Source organism: Siphateles boraxobius, unplaced genomic scaffold, assembly GCF_051911475.1.
Source record: "Siphateles boraxobius isolate OS27281-9 unplaced genomic scaffold, OSU_SipBor_1 84, whole genome shotgun sequence".
Taxonomy (NCBI): Eukaryota; Metazoa; Chordata; class Actinopteri; order Cypriniformes; family Leuciscidae; genus Siphateles; species Siphateles boraxobius.
In genome coordinates, this window is record NW_027509213.1 from 667325 (window position 1) to 695062 (window position 27738).

A 27738-nucleotide genomic window follows, 5' to 3' on the forward strand; every position below is an offset into this window, starting at 1 on the left:
ATTTGGGGTTGTTTGGTGTCTGTACGTTTATGATAATTATATGATGATTATATTTCCGTTTATTGAGTTTTAAAATGACTTTTATTTTGAAAGCACAAGTGCGTCACCTGGGTTGTTGTGCTTCCGTGTTTTGTCATTTGATGTTTAGTTTCATTTGCGTGTTGAGGAGAGTTTTTGAGATTTCCACTTCGCCGAAAAGAAGATTTCAGAGCTCAAATACAATTCAACACTCTTCTGTTGTACAAACCTTTAAATCCTCCACATTATGGATGGATTCCGAGTCTTTGGGTCGATTTCGGTCTTCCTGCTGTTGTGTGTCGCATTCAGCGCAACTGTGACAGCAACGGCGTCCCGGACTACAGCTAAACCTACCGCTAAACCTACCGCTAAACCTACCACTAAACCTACAACTCCTCCACCTGTTCACAAACGTATGTTCTTACTTTGCCTGTGTCTTCCTTCTTATCCTATATCTCTATAGTCTGAAATAGTCAGTCTGAAAATGCTTGTAATATAAAGTCTTATATAAATATATATTATTATCATAGTATGTCTCTATAATTAATATATTCATATTAAAATATTTTTTTTTATAATTTATTTAATATATTTAATATAAAACTGTTACTATTTTTAATGTCAGTGGTGTTAGTCATCAATATAAAAAAAAAACAACAAAAGGACTTTTATGAATAACACATAAGTTGAAATAAGTTACATATTTTGTGAATGTCAATGGAAAATAAATATTTTTGAAGGACTTGTTTTTTATTAGTCAGTTATGTTACTCTTGTATGCCATTTATGGTTGGAAATCCAGTATGTGATTTTTAAGGAAGTCATTCCTGCCACATAAGAATAATATCATGCTTTGGTAGAGCATAGTTATGACATAAATAAAATGTAAAAAATTGTGATATAAAAAGACATAATCAGGATTTACCAAAGCATGATTTTTTTATAATCTAGAGGAAATGGGCCTCCTTAGATGCTCATATCAGTGGTAGCTTTAAAGTGACAGTTCACCCAAAAATGAAAATTCTGTCATCATTTACTCAACCTCAAGTTGTTCCAAAACTGTATGAGTTTCTTTTTTCTGTTGAACGCAAAATAAGATATTATGAAGAATGTTGGTAACCAGACAGTTGATGGTAACCATTGACTTTCATAGTAGGGATAAAATACTATGGAAGTCAATGGCTGCCGTCGACTGTCTGGAACAACCAACATTCTTTAAAATGTTTCCCTTCATGTTCAACAGAAGAAAGAAACTCATAAATTATGACAGAGTTGAATTTTTTGGGTGAATTATCCCTTTAACAAAGTTTATGCCTTTATACAGAATTATGCCTAATGAGGTTCCAGATCATCTGGGTAATTCCTTGGCTAAATTCAGCTCTTTAATTTCAAAGTGAAAGTGTTTTTATATGTCAGTGTTTTATTCTGATATGTTTTTATTCTCACCCCAGCATGCAATACTCTGACTTCCTGTGATACCTGCCTCGCCAATGTATCGGTAAGATCATGTACTGCTCAATTACTTTTTATTAGCTGGGTCATTCCTTTTTTGCGCTGCCATCTGAACGTTTCAAAAGTTAATATTGTAATTTAGGGAAGTATTTTTATAAAAGGGTATATCAGACTAATCTGCTCAGACACTCCAGTTTTATTAATTATAACTCTATTATTTACACAAAGAGTGACGTGTGTCATGAATATTTGAAAGAGACACAAACCAACTAACACTACAAAACATACAATTCGTTAAATGCATTGATAGTTATGTTTGTGCTGATTTATTGATGCAACTACCTCAACCATGCTTTAATCTTACATTTGTAGTAGAACCATAGTAATAAAAATGATCATCAAAACAGTTACAGTTGTATTATAGTAACAATTTGTGTCAGTTTGGTGTCTGTACTTTTATAATAATTATAAGATGATTATACTTTCGTTTCATCTTTTGAAATGTTGATATCAGACTGATTTTTGTCATTTGATCAAACAGAATGAATGTTTTAGTGAGACACAAACCAACAGCACAAAACATCATCAATGCATTGATGATAATGTTTGAGCTGCTGTGTTTCCACTAAAACAGTGTCACTTCTGCAGAATGAGGCCTTTTAATAATGATTATTATTATAATAAATGTTTTTGCCAACAGTGTTTGTGGTGCCAGACCAACAACAGCTGCACAGATTATCCCGTGTCGTATGTGATTCCTCCGGCGTCGGTGTGTAAACTCTCTCAGGCCCGCTGGGGGGTTTGCTGGGGTGAGTTAGATTTGTGTTCATGTTCTAGCATGTGACACATGCTAATAGCTTTAATATGCACAATATACATGATGATTTCTATTACACAGCCAGTTGTTGAGACAATGGAAGCAATACTTTCAAATTCGTGAAGTGAGATTTGCATTCAGGGCTGAAAGTCCCTTAGTTTAACTTCCTTTAAAAGACAGGGGAAAGGCAGCAATTGTTTCATAATGTCTGTCATGGCACTATTTACAAGTCCTGAGGGCATTAAATTCACTTATTATGCAAATCTCTAGAATACTTGATTCTGATGGGTCAGTCGTGGTATTCAGTGGTTAAATATTCCTGAATAATGACCTTTGTCCAGGGCAACACAATATAAATGAGCGATCTTCTTTTTCCTGCCACTGATATTATAATTATAATTATTCATTATAGTTAAATATTAATATTAGGGGTGTAACAATATATCGTGTCACAATATATCACAATACAAAAATGCAACAATATGTATCGTGGATAGTTCACCCAAAATAAAAATTACTGTGTAAGAAAAAAATTAAGTTTATAGAGTTTTAGTGTCAGTACTACATTAAACTACTATATATAATGTTGAATATAATGTATAATAATGCAATGGGGCTATAATTGTGGGTCCTGATGATGCCAAATGTCTGATGTGACCAGTAAAAAGTGGACTACATTATTTTAAATATGTCTAGTCAGTGACATATTCGTCTAAAATAATTTGTAATTTTAAGCTGTATCTTCATCTTCAGAATCATGAATATTTTTATGCGTCACTATTGTCCTGAGCATTGAGTTTCCAAGTCCAAGCCTATTTATTTTCACCCAAAATGCAATATCAAATTTAGCATTTCAATCTATAGTAAGTTGTTTACCTTTTATCATATGTCTTGTAGTATCGCAATAATATCGTGTCGTGAGTTCAGTATCGTGATTTCAGTATCGTGATATGTATCGAATCGTGACATGAGGTTATCGTTACACCCCTAATTAATACTAAACACTAAAAATATTTTTTTCTGAAAATTTTGTTTCAGTTTTAGCACTTCAAGTTAAAGGTACAATATGCAAGAATTTTCGCCACCAGGGGTCGCTAACCTCTTACAATAACAAAGGCGTATAATGATGACGTGTATTCTGCATTAAAGGGTTAGTTCACCCAAAAATGAAAATTAAGTCATTAATTACTCACCCCCATGCTGTACCAACCCCGTAAGACCTTCGTTCATCTTCGGAACACAAATGAAGATATTTTTGATTAAATCTGAGAGGTGGATCACTGCTACATAGGCTGCCTAAGGGAATGAAACTTGACGGCACAGAAAGTCATTAAAGAACATGTTTAAATATTCCATGTGCCTACAGTGGCTCAACTATAAGTTTATCAAGCGACGAGAATACTTTTTTTCCGAAAAAAAAAACATAAATAACGACTTTATTCGACTATTCCTTTTCTTCCTTGTGGGCCTGAGACGAGAGTTCAAGAGATTTCCACGACGCATGCGCGAGAACTGAGAAGAGGACGTTCTTCTTCTAATACTTCTTGTTCAGTTCTCGCGCATGCGTCGTGGAAATCTCTTGAACTCTCGTCTCAGGCCCACAAGGAAGAAAAGGAATAGTCGAATAAAGTCGTTATTTATGTTTTTTTTTTCGGAAAAAAAGTATTCTCGTCGCTTGATAAACTTATAGTTGAGCCACTGTAGGCACATGGAATATTTAAACATTTTCTTTAATGACTTTCTGGGCCGTCAAGTTTCATTCCCTTAGGCAGCCTATGTAGCGGTGATCCACCTCTCAGATTTAATCAAAAATATCTTCATTTGTGTTCCGAAGATGAACGAAGGTCTTACGGGGTTGGTACAGCATGGGGGTGAGTAATTAATGACTTAATTTTCATTTTTGGGTGAACTAACCCTTTAAAGCTGCAGTAGGGAGTTTTGAGAAAATGTTGACTTAGCCTGAAAATTTGAACAAGCACAACTTACAGGTCCAACCCTCTTGCTCTCTGCTGCGCTACAGCCCTCCCTCCACAGCTCCTCCCTCCACAGCTCCTCCCCCACAGCTCCTCCCCCACAGCTCCTCCCCCACAGCTCCTCCCCCACAGCTCCTCCCCCACAGCTCCTCCCCCACATCTCCTCCCTCCACAGCTCCTCCCTCCACAGCTCCTGCCCCACAGCTCCTCCCCCACAGCTCCTCCCTCCACAGCTCCTCCCCCACAGCTCCTCCCTCCACAGCTCCTCCCCCTCAGCTCCTCCCTCCACAGCTCCTCCCCCACAGCTCCTCCCTCCACAGCTCCTCCCCCACAGCTCCTCCCCCACAGCTCCTCCCCCACAGCTCCTCCCCACAGCTCCTCCCCCACAGCTCCTCCCTCCACAGCTCCTCCCCCACAGCTCCTCCCCCACAGCTCCTCCCTCCACAGCTCCTCCCTCCACAGCTCCTCCCTCCACAGCTCCTCCCCCACAGCTCCTCCCTCCACAGCTCCTCCCCCACAGCTCCTCCCTCCACAGCTCCTCCCCCACAGCTCCTCCCTTCACAGCTCCTCCCCCACAGCTCCTCCCTCCACAGCTCCTCCCCCACAGCTCCTCCCTCCACAGCTCCTCCCTCCACAGCTCCTCCCCCTCAGCTCCTCCCTCCACAGCTCCTCCCCCACAGCCCCTCCCCCACAGCTCCTCCCTCCACAGCTCCTCCCTCCACAGCTCCTCCCTCACAGCTCCTCCCTCACAGCTCCTCCCTCCACAGCTCCTCCCTCCACAGCTCCTCCCCCACAGCTCCTCCCTCCACAGCTCCTCCCTCCACAGCTCCTCCCCCACAGCTCCGCCCCACCGCTCCTCCCTCCACAGCTCCTCCCTCCACAGCTCCTCCCCCACAGCTCCTCCCTCCACAGCTCCTCCCTCCACAGCTCCTCCCCCACAGCTCCTCCCTCCACAGCTCCTCCCCCACAGCTCCTCCCTCCACAGCTCCTCCCCCACAGCTCCTCCCCCACAGCTCCTCCCTCCACAGCTCCTCCCTCCACAGCTCCTCCCTCCACAGCTCCTCCCCCACAGCTCCTCCCTCCACAGCTCCTCCCCCACAGCTCCTCCCTCCACAGCTCCTCCCCCACAGCTCCTCCCTCCACAGCTCCTCCCTCCACAGCTCCTCCCTCCACAGCTCCTCCCCCACAGCTCCTCCCTCCACAGCTCCTCCCCCACAGCTCCTCCCTCCACAGCTCCTCCCCCACAGCTCCTCCCTCCACAGCTCCTCCCCCACAGCGGAGCCTGGCGTGAACGCGCAGGCTAGTAAACAGGACCACCGATGACGGCGGATTATAAACAGTTATGGAACATTCACTAATAGGGACGAAACATCAACAATATGCTTTAGATTGACTATGGCCTGCCCATACTTTGACTACAAACTTGGTCCTCAAATTTTATGTATTTTGCAATACATGTAACTTTATAACGTTGCACTCTTTCTATAAGTTATAAATAGCTAGTAAGATAACGTTAAAGGATTAGTTCACTTTTAAAAAAAACTTTTGCTGATAATTTACTCACCCCCATGTCATCCAAGATGTCCATGTCTTTCTTTCTTCAGTTGAAAAGAAATGAAGGTTTTTGATGAAAACATTCCAGGCTTTTTCTCCATAGTATAATGGACTTCAATAGGACACAAACGTTTCAAGGACCAAATGACAGTTTCAGTGCAGCTTCAAAGGGCTTTAAACGATACCAGACGATGAATACGGGTCTTATCTAGCGAAACGATCGGTCATTTAAAAAATAAATTAAACAGTTTAAGTTTTATAAGCACAAATGCTCGCCTTGCTCTGTTCTGTGATGCACGTTCGAGATCCTGTTCGAACTCGTTCATCAAGATGAACAAATCTTTTTTCGAGTCATTTCGTTCGTTGAATGAACGAAATGACTTGAAAAAAGATTCGTTCATTTGGATGAACGAGTTCGAACAGGAGAGTCACGAACGACGGTACCCGCTCGCGCTGTGCAAGAGAGGGGTGATCAGCGCGTACACGAGCGTGATTGACACTGCTAAGACATTCCTCCTGGCTCTGATTGGTTGTTTCTGACCAGGAGCGGTGTATTTCTGCAAATGGCAATAGGACAGTTTTAACAAATATTTGTTTACAAAAGTTACCTACTGGAGCTTTAAGCGTAAGTATGGATCTTGTCGTCAAGCTGATGGATCTTTTATGGATGAGTGAATACATTGATGTTTTTAACATGACTGTGGTGTGAAGCATGGCGCGATTGCTAGACGTATACCAGCGCCACACGCAACGCGAGTCCCGCGGATATAAAGGAATAAGGACATTTCATTCTACCGAACTACACGCAAGTGCTTAATTAATACTCACACAGGTCAGTTTATTAGATGAATTAAACTTTAGGTAACGCAGCGCTGTTTCACTTGCTCTAACAGTTACACGATCACACTAAACGCCATTTCAGTGTGTTGAATGTTGTTAGTTAGGTTGTGTGTTGGCTGTATGAGACTAGCAGTGGGCTAGATCAACATTAGAATAACATACAGATCATATTCTAACATTTCATCATGTTGAACTAAATGAGATTGATTAGTTTTATGTACGTTTGCTCACCTGTCTAATAAAGTACATGCAACACTCGCGTCCAGGGCCTGAAGTTAACTTTTTTGACCACCAGCCACTGTGGCAGGTGGATTTAAAAATCCACCTGCCACAGTAACTTTTTACCAGACAATTTTTTTTATTATTTTGTTTTTTTTTGCCTCATAAAGGTGAAAAATAGAAATCACACAAACATTGTTCTTTAACTTGTAAGAATACACATTTAAGTGCTGTCAAGTTATTAACGAAATCATTATAATTAATAACAACTCTTAAGGGGGTCGCACACCGGATGCGTCACGCAGAACCACGTCTTTAAAATTTGAACACATTATTTTCTATCAGTGTACACACACCAGCGGCGCCACTCGGTGTCTGTCCGCGGTGCCCATCCACGGCTCAGGACCTTGTTCAAAATCCTGCCGCGCCAAAGAGCGCCGTTTACATAGTTTTACATTAAATGTACATTTATTTGTCTCAAATCATCGTTAATGTATATACTGACTTCACCCTGTGCTGCAATATACATTTAGTTTTACATGCATTCACATAAATCAGCTGCTTGAATGAAAATTGCTGATGTTATCGGACAGACGCAAAAAACAACAACTAATCAATCACTCAGTTCTTATTGGCTACCCGCCAATGTGGCAGGTAGATTGACAGTTTTACCCGCCAATTGCAAAATTCACCCGCATTTGGCGTGTGGTCAGGTGTTAATTTCAGGCCCTGCTCGCGTCTCTGTCAAGTCGAAGTTAGTCGCGGACGTGGAGCTCTCGGCATCTCGAAAGATTTTGATTTTCGTTTTAGCCTTCTTTTTGTCTCAAAGTCTGTTTGCCATGGTCCATAATGTTTAAACAACAACAGCATGAGCGTCTTGCTAGGCATAACGGCAATAACCCGGTTGTCCACGTCTTTCACCATGGTTACTATCACAGTGCAAGCGCAAATCTGGCGGAAACCGATGCTAACACGGATATGACGCCATTGACTGGCGACTCCTCACCCCTGCTCACACGCCCCGTTTCCTTGGTTAAAATCGCAATTTTCTCACGATTTAGAAATAGTTGGAAACATTTGGGATATTGTAAGTAATCAACAAAACAAAATATATAACATTGGCCTAGTGATTTTTGGATATTTTACTGCAAAAATCCTGCATATTGTACCTTTAAACTTATTTCAGTTAGATGCCAAGGCAAAATTTCTAATTTTCAATTAGTTTTTAGTAGTAATTTTGTTATGTTGTTTTGTCATTATTATTAGTTTTTGTTTATTGACAGATACTGTTATCAATTAGTTAGTTAAACTAACGTTTAAATATGTCATTTTGGTGATCAAATTTTAAGGGATCAAATTATTGACTACAGGGGGACTTTAAATAAAATAAAGCTGAAATAAAATTAAATATAAATATTAGATGGGTTCTCTGAGAAACTTTGCATTCGCTCAAACTTGCATTCGCGCGTTTGTGTTCTTTACGAGCGGACGCAAAGTTTCTTGGAGAACACAAAACATTTTGTGGGGGAACACAACGTTTCCCAGGGGAACGCAAAAGCATTTATATATAATTTTTCCACCATCTCGTATTTTTTTCTTTCATTATGTATAGATCATTAATAATTTAAACGCTATATACCTGTTATTTTATTTATTTATTTGGTAAATATTCATGTAATACATGTGAAAATGTACATTAAGACGGTCATTATCACAAAATAAAAATGATAAAAATCCTGATTTTGAGTTTTATTTCGCGATGATGAAAGGCTGGCTTTATATTCTCCTTACTTAGTTTCTCACTTCTACAATGAAAGTCTCAAATATTTCTCTTGAGTGTCATGAAGCAGCTCAGTTTCAAGTCAGTTTCAGGGTTACACAACCACTTATCACTTATCTTAATAGAAGAAGACATTCAGACAGACTCGTGACCTTGTGGGTCTACGGTGAATTACCTAAAATGGCACTGATGATGTTGAATTGAAATCAAATCAAATGAGAACTGAATGTCCAGGTCGTAAATAAGTTGCGTAAATGATGTCATTGTAGCGTAACCTCTTGCTTTAAGTTTTATATGATGAATCACATTGCTCATGCTCACATGATAACAATAAAAACAATTGCACATCTCTTCAATCATGAGAACGTTCCTGTCTTTTGCACTGTGAGTAAATGTCCAGCAGATGTCAGTAGTGACGAACACAAAGCGCTTCAGTAGATCTGTTTGAGCAAGTTCAGTGTTGTGATCTGCTGTTGTTTTGTGTTGTGCCAGTGAACTTTGAGGCTCTGATCATCGCGATGGCCGTGGTGTTGGGAATGCTGCTGCTGGCGATCACTGTGTGCTGCTGCTGCTGCTGCTGTAAACGCAGACGCTCATCAAGGTGACAGACACACTCATAAGTCGCTTTATACAGTCCTTCAATGCCTCTTTTCTTTAAATAGTCACATTCACACTTCCAGTTTTCACTTCCACCTCAGAGCTGTGATGCGCTCTCTGTGTTAAAATATTAACTGTAAAGCCTGCCATATCTATTAAAAGAAAAACAAAACAAAAAACAGTTTATTGAACCTTCAGACAAAAGAGGTGCCAAAACTGCTCAAAAATATGCAATTTAGTGCAGATGCTGATATTCATATGGCCAAAAAGATAAAATTCTAGCTTGTAATGTAAATCAATTAGACCAATAATATGTTTAGGTAATATGATATTTAAATGCTCTGTATTTTATACTGTGGTGGGCAAAACATATAATGCAATGCAATATAACGATGATTGAGCGATGAACAAAGAAACCTTCCTTAAAACCCTGATGGATCATAATTGATACTTACATTTGAACATGATTTATGTATGAATAATTAAGTAAACCTAAGTTGCTTCAGTAAGTGTTCATCTTGAAGTATTACTAACAATATTAAAGGTATTCTCACACTTACTTCATAAAAATCAGTAAAGATTTCACAACAAAAAGACACATGAAGCTTGACCTGAAGGTGGATGTTTTTACAATGATACTAAAAGGCCTTTTACTTGCTAAAAAGTATAAAGTATCAGTCAGACGGCAAAAGGCATTTTGTAGATTGTGTGAAAAAGGTTTTTTTGTTAGCAAAGTTTTGATCATGTTGATCATTTAGAGAAACTTGTGTATCAAATATGATACAGTAGCTTTATAGGGTTAATGAACACAATTACATACTGTATTGGATAAATTATTTATTTAAAAATGGATGTTTTCCCCACAGAGATGATTTTTAAAGAAGCCAGTATTTCTATTTGACGGGTTGTAAAGGGCATGTCTGTGTGTCAGTCAGTCAATCAGAGATTATTTCATTTGGCAAGCCGTCCATCTGCTCACCGGCTTCATGTCAATCACACATCTCATGTGATGAAAACGCAGACGTGAATTACTTAAAGAAGCAGTGAGCACTTCCTCTACCTCTTATTAACGCGTATTAATCTCCATTCGCTCATGTGAGCTTGGCATGAATGTGGACTGTAATGTTTTGTGGTATTGAGACTCACAAATCAGTTTCATTTTTTGTTTTCTTTCTGAGTAAAGGATATTTAACTGTGGTTGATCATCAAGGGGAATTCATGTGTCTGGTGTTTCAGTTTCAGTGATGACCTAAAGGTGATTGTCCTGAAGCTGCTGATTCTCAGCAGAATTACAGTAAATGTCAGATTCTAGTACTAGTAGTTCATGTTCTTTGTCTGAGGAGTGATTTTTTTGCTGTTCTGCTTTTAAAGCAAGTAGACAATGTTTTTATTTAGTAAGCTCTCTTAAAGGACAAGTCCGGTATTTTACACTTAAAGCCCTGTTTTAAGATCGTTTCTGATGAAATAGAACGGTTAAGATTGAAATTTGGACACATGCTGCTGTCCCGAGAATTTTCGGTTTCTGTGTTAGCACCCCCACCTCCACAATGGTTTCATAGGGGCACTGGAACAATATAATTCATAAAATGCATTAAACTTTAGTTTACAAAGACGTGAAACTCACCGAGTGGTCTGGGGTGTTCACTGATATGCTCACACAAAAATCGCTGCAAAAGATGCTTTCCAACAGGTTTTATCGTAGTTTTTGTCCAACTCCATTGACTTGTATTGGATGTTCTGTGAGGTACGGTATTACTCCGCCGCCGGAAACGGAAATGGGGTTGTTTGTATTCTTTCTGTAGTCTTCAAGTCGCGGTATCGTAGGCTACGCTATCCAAACATTGGCAAAGGTGCATTATCGCCACCAATTGGGCTGGAGTGTCTATTATTCAAGCTCTCATCGGAAGAATGTCCGGTTGTGAGGCGTTTGGAAAAATAGGTCCACAGTTTTACAACGAATTCCAACACCTCTTGGAAAGCATCTTTTGCAGCGATTTTTGCAGCTCTAAAAAGACAATAGTAAACAGTCATTATTCAATTGAAATCAGTTCAGTGTTGATTCATTTCAGTTCAATAACTGTGTAAAGTACATCAATTATGAAATGAGATCAATTCAGCTATAAAGCAGCTCTGCAGAAGTTGAGTTCTCATCCAAAAGCGTCAGTGCAGTCAAATTAGTAATATTGCTATAGATTAAGTGTCCCCAACTAAGTAAGCCAGTGGCGACAGTGGCAATGAACCCAAACTCTATCAGGTGACAGAATACAGGAAAAAAACATGGAGGTAACCAGGCTCAGTCGCTCAGTTCTCCTCTGACGAATGAACGAACACGTGTCATTATAATTCTGGCTGCATCACAAGCCAGAATCAGATAGTGGATCGTTAGAATTCAAAATATTTCATCCAGTTCCTTCTGCTTGAAGATCCTGGTCACGCAGGTATGGAGCTGGTCATAGGTCTGTGCAGAGGAGTTGTCTGGTTCTTGCGGTCTCTGCTGAGGATCTGTGCCGACGGCTGTCGTGTTGACGAGTCCTTTACAGGGGATTGTTCTAGTAGACACGGTCTCTGCTGACTTTCAGGGCTGTGTCCAAGTGCAGGATCTGGTGATCTGGATACGACCCGGATGTGGCAGACTACGGTAACCTCGGGATGAGGATGATACAGACAGACTAATATTAGCGTAGAGGCCATTCTTTACGATGTAGCAAGTACATCGGGTGTTATGGGAAGTTTTCCCGGTTCCGGTTGATCTAATTTACGCGGCCTAACAAACCTTTTAAAGGATTTGAATTATAGAAATGTGTTATGTGTATGTATGCCGGTTTAAAGAGATGTGTTTTTAGTCTATTTTAAAGGGGTCCTATTATGCCCTTTTATGAAGTCTTGATTTTGTTTTTGGGGTGTACTAGAATATTTTTTCATGCTTGAATGCATTATTTTTCACATATTTTAAATTTTTACAGCACCTCTCTCCCCAGTCTGGCTCGAACACGCCTTTTTCCATGAAGCCCCTCCTTCCGAAATACGAAATGTGCTGTGATTGGTTAGGTGGCCCAGTGTGTTGTGTTTGGTCCTTTTCTTTCAGAACTGCGAGTTTTTCTCTAGTGTAAATAATGATGGCGTCAATTTCAAACCAATTCGAGACGATTCAGACCCTGACAATGTTAACGAACAAGAGGATCTGATTTCACAGGATGCTTCAGAGTGGTATGTTTTTTGTAATTTTGTCTTACAAAGGCGAGAGCTTACTAAATCTACAGAAAACAAGCTGCTCTCCATAAAATGTACAGCGTATAGATAGACGTTGGGGTTTTAATGTTCAGGAACAGTGTTTAAAATAGCTTTTAACCACTCTAAGTTTGTCAGCTTTAGGAAGGTCAAACAAATGAGTTTTGGAAACGGGGTAGACAAAACAGCGTCTCTTTGACAGCGACAACACTGTCTTCTCTAATGCAGTTCAGCCAGGCCTCGTCCCTTTTTTGCATATTCCGTTGGTGGAAATTATTGAAATGATCCCATTGTGACTTCATAAGATTCGGAATAAACTCGTTGTAGTCCAAACTTGTCGTTCATTGTAGTTCTTGAATAGTGGATTTTGTTTAATAAAATGTCTCCCTTTGGAGTCGAGATTTGTAACCTTGCAGATCTTTTTTATGCTTAAACAGCAACATTAGCATAATAGGACCCCTTTAAACTGACAGAGTGTGTCTCCTTCCCGAACAATGCTAGGAAAACTGTTCCAGAGTTTGTGTGCTAAATATGAAAAGGATCTAACGCCCGCAGTCGATTTTGATTGGTATTATCAACAGGCCAGAATTTTGAGATTAAAATAGACGTGAAGGACTATAACGCGTTGAGAACTCGCTTAAGTACTGAGGAGCTAAACCATTTGGTGCTTTGTAAGTAATATTTAAATGCTCATCCAATCACAATTACAATCCATTTCATAAAATATGTTAACATCTGTTCAAGCTGATCTCGTTGTGACTGTAAAACTGTCGACAAGGACTGCAGGTGAATTTGAGCTGTAAATTCTCTCTTTTGTTACTGGTTAATAAATATGATTAAATAAGCTTCATTGGTCAACAACATGCCTAGGTTATATTTCACCCCAACCTCAAAATAAAGAGAGAAGAATTTGTGCATAAAAAACAAGCTTATTTTTAAAAAAACATTATGATTAGTTTGCATTGCAATATTATTTTCATGATGTTTAATTTAATTATTTTTGTTTTTTAGGTGGCATATTTAATGTTAATCTCTCTTATATTAAATTAGTGTGGTGATTGTGACTATATGTTGGTTTATTTTCAGTTTTGACCGTGATGATGAGCAGTTTGCCCGTCGAAGAGAAGAGATCAGACAGCGAGCAGATGAACGGTAAGTAAATCTCAGACCTCAGATCAGGCAGGCACCTGTTGGTAGTGGATTCGGTCACATAATGTGTGTGTGGCTCAATCAGTTCATTACGTGTGTTGCGTGTAAATATGTCTGTAGGGTCTTTCAGCAGCTGTGCTGCACTAACAAGGTCATTTCTGTGTCAGGCACTCGAGGGGGAACAGAAATCTCCTTTTGAACTCGAGAGCTCAGATTAACCAAGATCAGATATCTCTGCAGGGTCTTGACGGATTGTGTGTGATGCATCTGATGTACAATGTGCTTTTGTTCAGTATTTTCTTGTCTGTCACAACAGTGTGTTTCTTTAGTACATATCGTTTAGAATGATTTTTGCAAACAGTAGCACAGTGCATTCTGGGAGTCTTATAGATTTTTACGTCATGACAATTGAACATGTATTTGGAGTAAATCAGTTATTTTTGCCTTTTTTTTTTTAAAAAGAAGAATTGAAAAAATTATAACCTACACAGTAAAGACATTTGATTAGCAATGGTTAGGTTTATTAATATTTGTTTCTTTTTGTTGTTGTTGTTGTTGCATATTTTAAATGTTTATTCACTATTTTGTCTGGCGTAAAAGTACCATAAAAGTATTTTTCTCTTTTTCTCTTCTCTTTTCTCTGCATAAAAATATCACATTGTGTAAGTAGAATTGGTTGCGACTGGTGTTTCAAGTTTAATTTGAATAAATACATTTTAAATTGAGATGTTTAGGGTCAGTAAGATTTTATAAAAAAATTTAAAGAAATGTATGCTTTTATTCAGCAAGGATGCATTCAATTAATCAAAAGAGACAGTTAATCCTTAATCAAAATTGACAGACAAAAAATTCTTATTTTAATCATTGAAAATTATGATTTGTTTTCAGGATTCTTTGATTAATAGCAAGTTTAAAAGAACAGCATTTATAATTTCAATTAAAATGCTGTTCTTTTAAACTTGCTATTAATCAAAGAATCCTGAAAACAAATCATAATTTTCAGTGATTGAAATAAGAATTTTTTTCTTGAGCTACAAATCAGCATATAAGAATTATTTCTGAAGGATCATGTGACACTGAAGACTAAAGTAATAATGCTGAAAATTCAGCTTTGCATTGCACATTTTAAAATATATTACAATGAAAATAATTACTTAACATTGCAATGATATTTCACCATTTTATTGTATTTTTGATCAAATAAATGGAGCCTTGGTGAGACTTCTTTCAAAAACACTTAAAAATCTTACTGACCCCAAACTTTTGGTAGTGTAACTTTGTCTTTTGATTAAGACCCTTTTAGTTTTTAATCGCTGTTGGTCTAAGCGTTTGGCCCTCCAGTTTAATGTGGAAGTCTGATCTGAGTGGGTTCTCTCAGTAGATACACACACACGAATGTTAAACAGCAACCGGTGGAGTCATTGTTGTGGTGCTTTGTGCAGGATTATGTTTGCAGCAACAGATGGCTAACAGCTCTCTGGTGATTGTTCTCAGATCAGCTGCTCATAAAGCTCCGGCTGATTTATACACCACTTTTGTGCACATATGAAGCGACCGCAGGTTCGTATGGAGACCAGGCTCCGGCTCGGCCCATCTTCTTTATGGAGTGTAGAGAGAATGAATGATGTACGGGGAGCGAGTGGTGTCGTTCAGTGTGTCACACACCCATAAAACACTGCTGCTCGTATTTACGACGCCCCACCGTGAGCCTGTGAAGGAATGGATGGGCTTAAACAAAGACATGAACTCGGCATGAATCACCCACTGCATCCCATGTGCTGCTCTTTAGGACTTGCCGGGTTTTTACGTTTTCAGTTCTGCAATTTTTGCAGCTGAAATTGAATCCAGGTTATGAGTTTGAATTGTTTTTCAGGTTTATAAACTCTTTCAGGTTATTATATTGGACAGTGGTGACCAACACATTATTAAAAATAAATAGCAATACATGCTGAACTACATTACATAGTCTGGATAAGAAATATGAAAATTTCAATGTTGGATTATCTCCTAAATATCAAGCTCTTGAATCATGAAATCAAAGTTGCAATTTATCGAATATTGCAGTGTTTATTATTATAAATGATATATATATTTTTTTTTTAAATTCATGCTCCTTGTAATCTTTAATCAAAATAACTTCCCCTCCCTCTTGCAGCAACATCTCTTCTCTAATGATGTGTTTATCGGCCACCAATAGCAAAACTCAAATGGTTCCCCACAATTCCCCATGTACAAAAAAAAATCCCGCCCTACATTTTGTCTTGTTTGAGAAGCCGTTTCTCTCAGATATGTCACAATAGACAGGAAAAGTCAGTCGCAAATTTTGTTTCATGCTGATTTTAACTAGTTTCTACTAAGTCATAGATGATTTTGCAACAAAATACAGCTCAAATGATGCCAATGACTATTAGTTTTGTAGGTTCGCATAAAGTAGAAGTTGGAAAAATATGCATAACCTAGACCTGTCTGTCAAAACCAGTTTCTAATCTCTGGTTACTGTCTATTGCAGGAAGGTGGAGAGGAAGACGAAGCATGATGAAATCCGCAAGAAGTATGGTGAGTCACATCAGTCCTGATCTTCTGTCGTTAATGTCATTCACAGTCTACTTACTCTTTTCTGCATTTTATGAAAATAGCAGATTTACGAAATAACACAAATAAAATTATGAGGATACATGTATGCTGTATAGTGCTGCCTGCTTCTACTTCACTGTATGCTTTATAACATACAAATTGTAGAATTTTGTTTTACAAGAAATTCATACACTGCTGTTGAAAAGTTTGGGGTCATTAAGATTTTGAAGTCTCTAATGCTCACTACTATTTAATCAAAATTACAGTAATATTGTGAAATACGATAAGCTGAAATAACTGTTTTATATATTCATATATTTTAGAATGTCATTCCTATGACGCAAAACTGAATTTTCAGCATCATTACTCCAGTCTTCAGTGTCACATGATCCTTCAGAAATCATTTGCTGCTTAAGAAACATTCCTTATTATTATTATTAATGTTGAAAACAGTCATGCTGATTCATATTTTTGCAGAAACCACAGAAAAGCATTTATTTGAAATATAAATCTTTTGTGACATGTCTTTACTGTCACATTTGATCAGTTTAATGCCTCCTTGCTGAATAAAAGTATTAATTTCAATCTTACTGACCCCAAACCTTTGAACGGTATTGTATATATATGCACAGTTCATATTTACCAAGCAGAAGCCTTTAGTGCAAAAGGTATTGAAGATCATGAGAAACAAATTCAGTCAGTTTGTGCTAACTTCTGTCCGGTCGCACAGACGTCACACACTTTACTTAGCGTGAGCAGACGGTCTGCAGAGGTTGTGGCCTGTGTGTTTGTTCACACACTAATGTATTCAGGCCGCTGATGTGGATGAATTTGATGGAGATAATTGCACCAATAATTGTGGGTGAGATTCAGATTGATCTGCTGCACTGACGCTACTAGAAAGTGCTCAATTCTGCAACTACTTCTTACAGTAGTTTCATTATTGGGTTAACGTAGCTAATGTGTCTTCAGTTGTAGTGTTCTGTTCTGATTACAGGACATTATATGGAGTTGTTTTCACACAGGTCATCATCATGTCAGCTCTGGTTGTCTTTATTGATCTGGTTCCTCAGTAATGCTTGATTCAGCATATGCCGTTTTTCAAACGATTGATTCGTCGTGATCAATGCTTTTGTGGCTGAATGTAATGTGGCGCCTCAGCAGAGGAAGAGTAGAGATTATGAATGTGTTGTAGTGATAGTAATACAAATGCTAAAAGTTACTGATTGCTTTCCTAGATAGCAGTAGGATAGTGGTACTAATTACTTTACTAATTATTTTACCAATTACTTATGAATTATGACCTGATTAGCTTTTACCAGATGGACATAGACACCAACCTGTTCTTCCAGTTCCTAAAACATAATAAAAATGATTTGTTTTCTGGCTGCAGTATTTTCTGATTTATGAAGTGATAAAAAGAGAGATTCAAAATCCCCTTTAACTCTAACATGTCGAACAAAATCAAACAATAATTTTCTACCTGGCTTTATTCAATGTTTAATCATTTCTGTTCTTTTTTTTTTTACCCTATTCACCTGTAGTGTCTTGCCTTATAAAGTTTAAAATCCATGAGGGTTTGAGGAGAGATTAATTTCTCCAGAATTTATTCTTTTGTTTTACACCTTTTGGTTCCTAATATAAACCCGGCTGGCTGGTTGACTCACGCTTGATTAACTCTGTGCTAATTAGCACTAGTGGAGAGCCGAGAAGAGCCGTGATTTATATGGTGGCAAAGCCCCGGGTCCTGTCCCAGCGCTGCACAGGAATGAGGTGAAATGTAAATGTATTTGGCGCTTCAGATCACAGCTCCTGCAGTGCGTGAAAGCGAGAGAAAGCGAGAACCAGGGTCAGTCACCAGAGCCGCAGCGTTCAGAGCGAGACTGAGGGCAAGAGGACCAACCTGTGGAAATACACGTGACCTTGAGAGAAGCTGAAGGAAGCTGGACGTGTGGGTTCATGCCACAGAAGAAGAACGATGAAAATGACCTGAATAGGAGGAAACAGCAGAGAGCATTTCTTTCAGAAGAAATAATGTAAAGCTACATGGAAACAAACTTCTATTCTACTGTATATCCAAGTGCCCCAGTTATGCTTTCTCGTTTGTAAATGTAAAAGATCTGCTAGTTTCAAAGCTCGATAAACGGAGTTATTGTCTGTAACCCAGGTCATTAACTCACTAATATTAGGGTCACTAATATTAATCATTAGTATTATTTTGTTTATATCGCTTTAAAACTAATAGCAAGAAAAGAACATGAAGTAAAATGTATTTATTTTATTATAAATAATTCCAAAAGATTGAAAAAGTTCCTGAACTGATTCGTGATTGGTGAGGTGAAAGGTTAGCTCCGCCTAATGTTGGAAAGTTTCCAGAAGATCGCATACAAGCAGAAATGTGTGAGAGACACGAGAGATTGCGAACTATACGAGAGTGAGAGTAGATGCGATTGAGTGATTTGAGTGAGAACAAACTGTTTAATAATCCAGCAATAGATTATTAAAGGGTTAGTTCACCCAAAAATGAAAATTAAGTCATTAATTACTCACCCCCATGCTGTACCAACCCCGTAAGACCTTCGTTCATCTTCGAAGCACAAATGAAGATATTTTTGATTAAATCTGAGAGGTGGATCACTGCTACATAGGCTGCCAGAGGGAATGAAACTTGACGGCCCAGAAAGTCATTAAAGAACATGTTTAAATATTCCATGTGCCTACAGTGGCTCAACTATAAGTTTATCAAGCGACGAGAATACTTTTTTTCCGAAAAAAAAAACATAAATAACGACTTTATTCGACTACTCCTTTTCTTCCTTGTGGGCCTGAGATGAGAGTTCAAGAGATTTCCACGACGCATGTGCGAGAACTGAACAAGAAGTATTAGAAGAAGAACGTCCTCTTCTCAGTTCTCGCGCATGCGTCGTGGAAATCTCTTGAACTCTCATCTCAGGCCCACAAGGAAGAAAAGGAATAGTCGAATAAAGTCGTTATTTATGGGGTTTTTTTCGGGAAAAAAGTAGTCTCGTCGCTTGATAAACTTATAGTTGAGCCACAAACATGTTCTTTAATGACTTTCTGGGCCGTCAAGTTTCATTCCCTCTGGCAGCCTATGTAGCAGTGATCCACCTCTCAGATTTAATCAAAAATATCTTCATTTGTGTTCCGAAGATGAACGAAGGTCTTACGGGGTTGGTACAGCATGGGGGTGAATAATTAATGACTTAATTTTCATTTTTGGGTGAACTAACCCTTTAACAAGTTGAGAAGTAGATTTATGAGATATTATGAGATAAAGCTCACGCTTTGAGAAGAGTGCGTTGTGAATCTGAACGCGACAAGAAGAAAAGACACTGACGAGATAGGATCTGAACAAAATATTTTCCTTTGATAAGCTTCTTTTTTTTTTGGTCTCTGATTTATATTTCTCCTTGGCTGTTTTTTTTCTTTTCTTTCTTGTGTTTTATTTTTTCTCTTTTTTGAGTGTCTGGAAAATTGCTTCTGTGATTCTGAATCCTGTCCTGGCTGTGGATTATTATCGCGGGTTTGGACTGGCGAGCCATCCCATCGTTTCGTACCTTATAGACTGTAAAAAAAGATGGACGACGACCCTTCACTCTCTTCCATTGGTGAATAGTGGAGTCTCAGTGTCCCGATATGGCGCTGACATCTCGGGACCTGAGTCTGCGCAGTAGTGATCTCGGGACCTGCGTCTGCGCAGTAGTGATCTCGGGACCTGCGTCTGCGCAGTAGTGATCTCGGGACCTGATTCTGCGCAGTAGTGATCTTGGGACCTGCGTCTGTGCAGTAGTGATCTCGGGACCTGAGTCTGCCCAGTAGTGATCTCGGGACCTGCGTCTGCGCAGTTGTGATCTCGGGACCTGAGTCTGCACATTAGTGATCTCGGGACCTGAGTCTGCACAGTAGTGATCTCGGGACCTGCGTCTGCGCAGTAGTGATCTCGGGACCTGAGTCTGCACAGTAGTGATTTCGGGACCTGCGTCTGCACAGTTGTTATCTCGGGACCTGCGTCTGCGCAGTAGTGATCTCGGGACCTGAGTCTGCGCAGTAGTGATCTCGGGACCTGTGTCTGCGCAGTAGTGATCTCGGGACCTGAGTCTGCGCAGTAGTGATCTCGGGACCTGAGTCTGCACAGTAGTGATCTCGGGACCTGAGTCTGCACAGTAGTGATCTCGGGACCTGAGTCTGCGCAGTAGTGATCTCGGGACCTGCGTCTGCGCAGTAGTGATCTCGGGACCTGCGTCTGCGCAATAGTGATCTCGGGACCTGCGTCTGCGCAGTAGTGATCTCGGGACCTGTGTCTGCGCAGTAGTGATCTCAGGACCTGCGTCTGCGAAGTAGTGATCTCGGGACCTGAGTCTGCGCAGTAGTGATCTCGGGACCTGAGTCTGCGCAGTAGTGATCTCGGGACCTGCGTCTGCGCAGTAGTGATCTCGGGACCTGCGTCTGCGCAGTAGTGATCTCCGGACCTGAGTCTGCGCAGTAGTGATCTCAGGACCTGCGTCTGCGCAGTAGTGATCTCGGGACCTGAGTCTGCGCAGCAGTGATCTAGGGACCTGTGCCTTTTCCCAGTAGTGATCTCGGGACCTGCGTCTTTCCAGTAGTGATCTCGGGACCTGAGTCTGCGCAGTAGTGATCTCGGGACCTGCGTCTGCACAGTAGTGATCTCGGGACCTGCGTCTTTCCAGTAGTGATCTCGGGACATGCGTCTGCGCAGTAGTGATCTCGGGACCTGCGTCTGCGCAGTAGTGAGCAGGAAGTAAAGGCGTGAAAAGCCTCACCCTCACTCTCGCAGAATCAATCGCAAACACATGATCCTGTACTTTTTTTTCGGATATGCCAGATCGGTTAGCAGTAAGAACAACCCATTATGTCAGTGTGAAATAATTAGTTATGGAAATTTAGATATTAAATTTAAAGCTACAATCTCCTCAGTCTTCCGAAGATCCCGAAAAAAGTCTGTTGGTGCATCAGTGACTTCTTCGCTCAGAGAAGCTGTCAATCACAGCTGTCAATCATGACGCCACACCACAGTTTTTATAGCATATATATATATCTATCTATATATATATATATATATATATATATATATATATCAAGTAACTAACTAAAAACAAACCTATTTTAAAATCAAACACTTGAACTTACATCAGCCTGATTTAAAAACTACAGCAAATGACAGAAACCGTCTTTGGAAAAAAGATATTTGAAGTGTAATTGAATTTTTTAGTTTGTTTCACGTCCCATTAAAAAACATGGAGAGGGCAGGGTTTATGACCTATACTAGGACCAGACACCTTGGGGCGATCGAGATGCTTGTGCGGCACACACTGCAGCGTTTTTCAAGTTTTCCAAGTCCCCCCCCCCCCCCCCCCCTTTCTCTTCATGGACTGAACTGCATTCATTTTTGATGAACATTCCTACTCAGTAATTTTTTTTGGAATTTAAATAAATTAGACATTGAACTTGAAACTGAGGTTGAATTTCAGAAATTGATGTTGGGATGTTTTGACTGTGTATTTCTGTGTTTATAATTTATTTGAAATACTGTGTGTTACTGTTATTTTTCTTTCATTCTTTTTATTTCAAAAGATAAAACTCATGCAAAAGAACAAACAAATAGACCACTGGAATGCAGATAATTGTTTTTTCTGAGTGGTTAATTGTTTTTACTCTTTCTTACTATCATCTTTGCTAATTTTTGCTTCAGTGAGTCGATCCAAATCTTCTGATTCTGGTCCATAGTTTTGCTTTTATTGAGAGTGAGGAGTTGTCGTCATTGTACAGAGCCCCTCCCCTCTCCGCCATGTTGGCAGGATTACCGCGGCAAAACAATGAAAACATGATTGTTTACGTGTGTTGTTAACTCGGTAGTAGAGGAGATTCTCGCAATTCCGCACTGTTTTACCATGCCTGGACGTCACTGCTGCGTTAAAAACTGCTCCAGTACCTCACACGATACATATGGAAAACATAGGAACAATGGAATACAGTTTTTTAGGTTACCGAAATGGACACTTCATCAGGGAAAGCAAGTCTCTGACCTGACGAGATGCTGGATTGCTTGGTTGGCTGATGCCTTTGATAAGATTGTCTGCTGTGCCTTAACGAACATGTGCAAAAGTGTTGTTTGAGTGCCTTGTTCATTACTTTTTTATTTCTTTGAAATAAATGCTTGAAACAACTTGATATGGCTTAACAATATTTATTGAGAACTGAATATATATTTTTTGGACAACATAAGTAATAATAATAATAGGCCTACTGTTATTAGTGCAAAAGAACAAATATCTTGATGCTACTTCTCCAAATACCGCTGTTTTGCGTTTGGTGTGAGCTTGTTCCTGTAAGGTCCCTTTTCTTCCGCCTTATCTTTTTGCATTGCTTTACTTACTTCCTTTTTTCCCCTCATATTCGTAGATCCGTCTCTGTCCCGCCAAAATAATAAATGCGTGAAAATAATAAATACGCGAAAATTAAAGAGCTCTGGAATGTTTAGTAGCGCCTCTGTGAAGTTCTGAAGGCGTTGCCCCTGGTAACCGATAGCATCTCCTACCATCATGGCCGACAGGCTCAGACCCCGCCCAAATCGGCACGTGACTCCTCACTCTCAATAGCGACCTAGTAACTGAGACGAGTGCTACCCCCCGTGTGCTACATGTCTCTCAAAAGAAAGAACTGATTCTGAACTAATACTGAGTCGTCAGTAATTCTAGTCTTACTTCCTGCTCAAACCCAAATCGGTTTGTAACAAATATGCATAATGCTCGCCTATAGTCTTAATTGGCTACCCAAAAACAAAGTCTACTTTGACCGTCAAACACTGTAGTTGTAGCTGAGCGCTGGAACAGTTTAGTTTGTGTTATTAGTGTCGAGAAGACGCTACGGAAGCAAATGTACCTTGCTTGCACTTCAAAAGAATGAGATTGATGCGTTAAAACCGACACCGTCGTTTGTTTCACTGTGTTTCAAGTGCTGAGGAAGATCCAAAACTGAAATCTATATATAGTAATGGCCGTTTCATTTCCGACACATGCTGTAAGCGGTAGACCAATCACAACAGACTGGGCCATCTGACCAATCAGAGCAGAGTAGACCAATCACAACAGATTGAGCCATCTGACCAATCAGAGCAGAGTAGACCAATCACAACAGACTGAGCCATCTGACCAATCAGATCAGAGCAGGCTCGACGAAATGAGGGATTTAGAAAGACTTGTACACTTTATCAAATCGTTTCAGATACTTTGAGAGAAGGGGTTATGCTGCAATGTATATTATGAGAAAATTAAAGTGTTGTTTGACCTCGGATACATGTAAACCTATTGTAGGATACTCCAAAACTAAATTGGGAACCTTTAAAATAGCATAATGGGGCACTTAAAAAGCTAGGTCCAAATGGCGACAAACAGCCTGCAGATACAGTCATGTGACTGCAGTGCGACTGTTTGACATTCTCTGTGAGCCGGTGAAGATGGTGTTCAAAGTGGAGAGAAGATCAAAGGCTGTGAACACGCTCACACCATATAATGACAAGACCGTCTCCTCATTCCCACTCCAACTGGAGATTATCGTGTTCTCCCTGCACGACAGGCTCCTCATCTGCACACGTTCGAGTGTGGTCAGTAATGTGCTGAATAACTGCTGATGAACAGATCCTGAGCAGTTAGATGTGATCCTCGTGTCCAGTGTTGTACTTTCAGAAGTTTCGGTAATGGATTTTATGAAGCAGTTTGTAGAAGTTTATGTCTTATGATTTTATTCAAGGTTTCATATCCTACAACTGTGCTGCAGTTTTCTGTTAACACTTTACAATAAGGTTTCATTTGTTAACATTAGTATCTAACAGTGAGTAATATATATATTTTTTTATAACATTTAATAATCCATTTCAATGTTAGTTAATCAAAATACAATTGTTCATGTTAGTTAATACTGCATTAACTATTGTTAACAAATACAACTTCTAATTTTCAAAATGTATTATTAAATGTTTAAATTAACATTTAACTAAGAGTAATAAATAATTTATTTTTAATGCTTTAAGTGAATAGTTTTCTGAGCATTAGAGTTTGTGTCCAGGTTACATTTCATCTCAAAGAATGTTCATGCATAATGTAATTTTATATTTTTTTATTTGGAATTTGTTTGGGTTCTTTGCTGTTCTGTGAGATTCACCCAACAAATCAATTTTTTAAATTGTATTTTTTTTTTGGGGCAGAATTTGAAGATTGCCTGCTTTAGGTAAAAGGAGACTATGATCTCAGAAACTATAACTGTTTCCACAACCTGCTGCAGTGCAAACTAAAAATCATTTTTGGAAACTTTGCTTATTCAGTAAAAAATAGAAGTCATTGATGTCATTGTCTGAGTGTGTGGTGATGCTGCTCTATTATGACTAATGGTTTCTGGGCCGTGTCCTCATTGGCTCTGCTGTGTGCTTGTGTGTCCTGTTGTGTGTCCTGTGGTGCACCGTGTGTGTGTATGGACGACATGACAGCATGATGGATGGAGGCCTCCTTTGTGTTTCTCCTGCTCTCAGCAGTCTGTACGTCAGGGAACGGGTTTCTCCGACCCTGCTGCTCTCACACATGGACACACACACTGGCGTCTGCCCTCGAAAGGACGTTCGGTGTGAGATTCTGCCATGTATCACACTCTTAATACAATTGCGCAGCAACAGAGTCCAAAACAAACACTCACTTGTAGTTGACTTTGGCCAATTAGCTTGTAACCTTTTTTTTGTTTGTTTAAGGCAAAGACAATACAGGTGAAACCAGTGTTTTTTCATACACTGGTCAGTTTTGAGATTTTAGGCTGTTTTGCTTCCATAACATGTCTTCTTTCAAAATAATGAAAACACCCTAAATAGAAATTTAAGTGTATTTTATTGGTTAGGTGTTTTTTTTTTTGCACTTAAATTTTTTTGCAATTTATTGCACTTGATCTATTTGCATTTGTAGATTTCAATTCCAATGCAGTTTTTTTCTCCTGCATTGAGTCAGAAATCTCCACTTTTGCAACTTTACATGCACCATATGTTCTAAAAAAATATGGTGAAATGATAGTATTTTCTGATTTATTGAGCGATAAAAAGAGATATCCAAAATCCCTCTAACTCTAATATGTCAGTGAAATGAAACTTTTGAATCTGGCTTTATTCCAAATTTCTGTTCTAGAAATGTATGCAAATAACTACATATTCAATTAGATAATGCATCATTTGCATGTATAAACATAACATTTCATTACAAACCAATTGTCTTGATGTACTGTGATTGACTGAGAAAAGTATGGTGATATCTGTTAGTTACACAAGTAGTGTTTTCTCTGAAAACAAATTTTAAGATGAAAGTGACTTAAGCGATTTAAACAAATGCATGCAAACCGTATTCTTATTTTTTTTTTTATTAAAATAGTTTCATAGCTGGTAAGAAGCATTTCAGCCCGTATGTCACGTGTTCATCAGAGGTGAGCGTTGCCCGTGTCAGATCCGCGTCTCTCTGCAGTGCACATGCACGAATCGACCCAAGGTTATGGATTAGCTGCGGTCGTCTGCTTAAAACACGTCACGTCCTCCGAAAACCTGCTGCACCTCCTAACTATCAGGGAGGTGAAAGTTGAGAGGCTTTTCCTCTCCCATCTGCCCTTGTGCAAACAAACTCAGAGCAACGTGTGTGAGGAGAATAGATCTCTGTGAAATTTATTTCTGCTACTTCTACACAAAATCCCCGTAAGCGTCAGTGCCCTGGAGCAACAGGGTGTTAAAGGAAATGTCACTGACTGAAAACATGATGTGTAATGATTAAGAACTGGTTCTTGATTCCCACATGTGATTGTTTTAGTGACTATTTGCTTATGATCCTGTATTCTGATCTGCTAATTGCATGAATGTAAATAAAAATATCTCTCGTCCTTCTTTCTAGGTCTCATCCCAGACTCCGACCATCCTTACAGCAAGTTCGAGAACGAGTAAAACCGAGGGATTGGACGTCCAGGAATCACTTCACCAGATGCTTTGCTTTGCTCTTTTGAGACACGTCAAATCACTTTAGGTTAGATGAAGCTGGATAGCAGCTGAAACTGAGATTAACCTCATCAGCCCTTCCATTGGTCAGTTATCTCTCTCTGCTCTGATTTGACACTAGCTGAATTCAGAACCGTATACTAGTATACTATACTCTTACTACTTTTACCATATCTTTGAATGGCAGAAATAGTAAGAGTAGTATACTAGTCTGCGGTTCCTCTTTATTTCTTTTTCCTTTTTTTTGCTCTAAACACAACAGAATCACATTTGAATTGCTTTAAAAGCAACTGATGAAAATTGCCAAAATGGAGTGAATTTTTTTTTGTTTCTTTGTTGTCTTATAGTGAGTTGAAGGACTAGTTCACCAAAATTGGAAAGTATGTCATTATTTACTCCCCCCTTGCTGGATACAAGAATCTTCATGCAACTCTTTTCTGCAAAAACAACAGTTCATACTGACTATGACTTTCAAAATGATAAGAAGGACAATAAATGTGCCATAAACATAGTCCAAATGATGCGTATGCTATTTTTATATTGCTGATGAATTCAAAGCGTACACTATCATACTACTCTTACTATTTCTGCCATAGAAAGATATGGTAAACATAGTACGACTAGTATGCGTTTCTGAATTCAGCACAAGTCTTCTGGAGTCATATAATACTAACTGTGAGTTTTATTCAATGGAAATTCACCAAAGTTCACCACACTATTTGTCTTTCCTCATATTCAAACTTAAGAGCCTGGTGGAGAAGATGATCACTAAAGTGTTTTGTTTGCACAAAGCATCAAATGAATTCATAAGACTTCCAGTATAGTGCATGCATCATATGAACTACTGTTATGATGCTTTCTGTTTGTCACTATGAACTATTGTTAAAAAGACTGAAAAATTCCAGATACAAAAATAACAGCATATGGGTTTGAAACGATACGAGGGCGATTAAATAATGACAGTTTTCATTTTTCACTCAGTTATTCCACTTCTTGATTCAGTTGTGATCAATCAGGAAGCGTCTTTTTAAATCACTCCGTGAATGACTTAGACGTTTATATTTATACTGTGTGTTCTTATTAAAACATGTTCTAATAAAAAACAAGCTTCTGCTTTTAAAGAAATTCTAGTGCTTGTTTGGTTTAAATGTCTAAATCATGGAAACTGTGTTGAGTGACGATTAGTTAGGACAGACGAGTTAAATGAAATTCGCATCACATCCCTTTCACTGCCTGGAGGAAGTAGTTTCATGTCCTAGTCGTTCCATCAGTCACGACGGCTCCTGATCTCCATACTAAACCATGAGCTGCAACACGAGATGATGAGGATTCTTTTGCACCACGTTTAATAACTCAATTCATTTAATCGTTCTTCTCTCTTATTTCATGCCACCTGTTCTACAGTGCAGCGTTAACAATCGACAGGCACATTAGTTATGCAGTTCATTCTGTGCTGTAATTAGAATAACAGCGAAATTTGTGCCCGCTAC

At 39.2% G+C, this 27738-nt stretch overlaps 1 protein-coding gene across 1 annotated transcript; it reads left to right on the plus strand.

The window, feature by feature from the left end:
* Positions 1-76: 76 nt before the first annotated feature.
* LOC143731011 (pituitary tumor-transforming gene 1 protein-interacting protein) lies at positions 77-27373 on the plus strand. Its single transcript, XM_077221640.1, has 7 exons — positions 77-431; positions 1469-1515; positions 2170-2278; positions 9145-9253; positions 13564-13629; positions 16136-16182; positions 26148-27373. The coding sequence occupies exons 1-7, from the start codon at positions 266-268 to the stop codon at positions 26195-26197; spliced, it is 594 nt and encodes a 197-aa protein (XP_077077755.1). The 5' UTR covers positions 77-265; the 3' UTR covers positions 26198-27373.
* Positions 27374-27738: the final 365 nt, after the last annotated feature.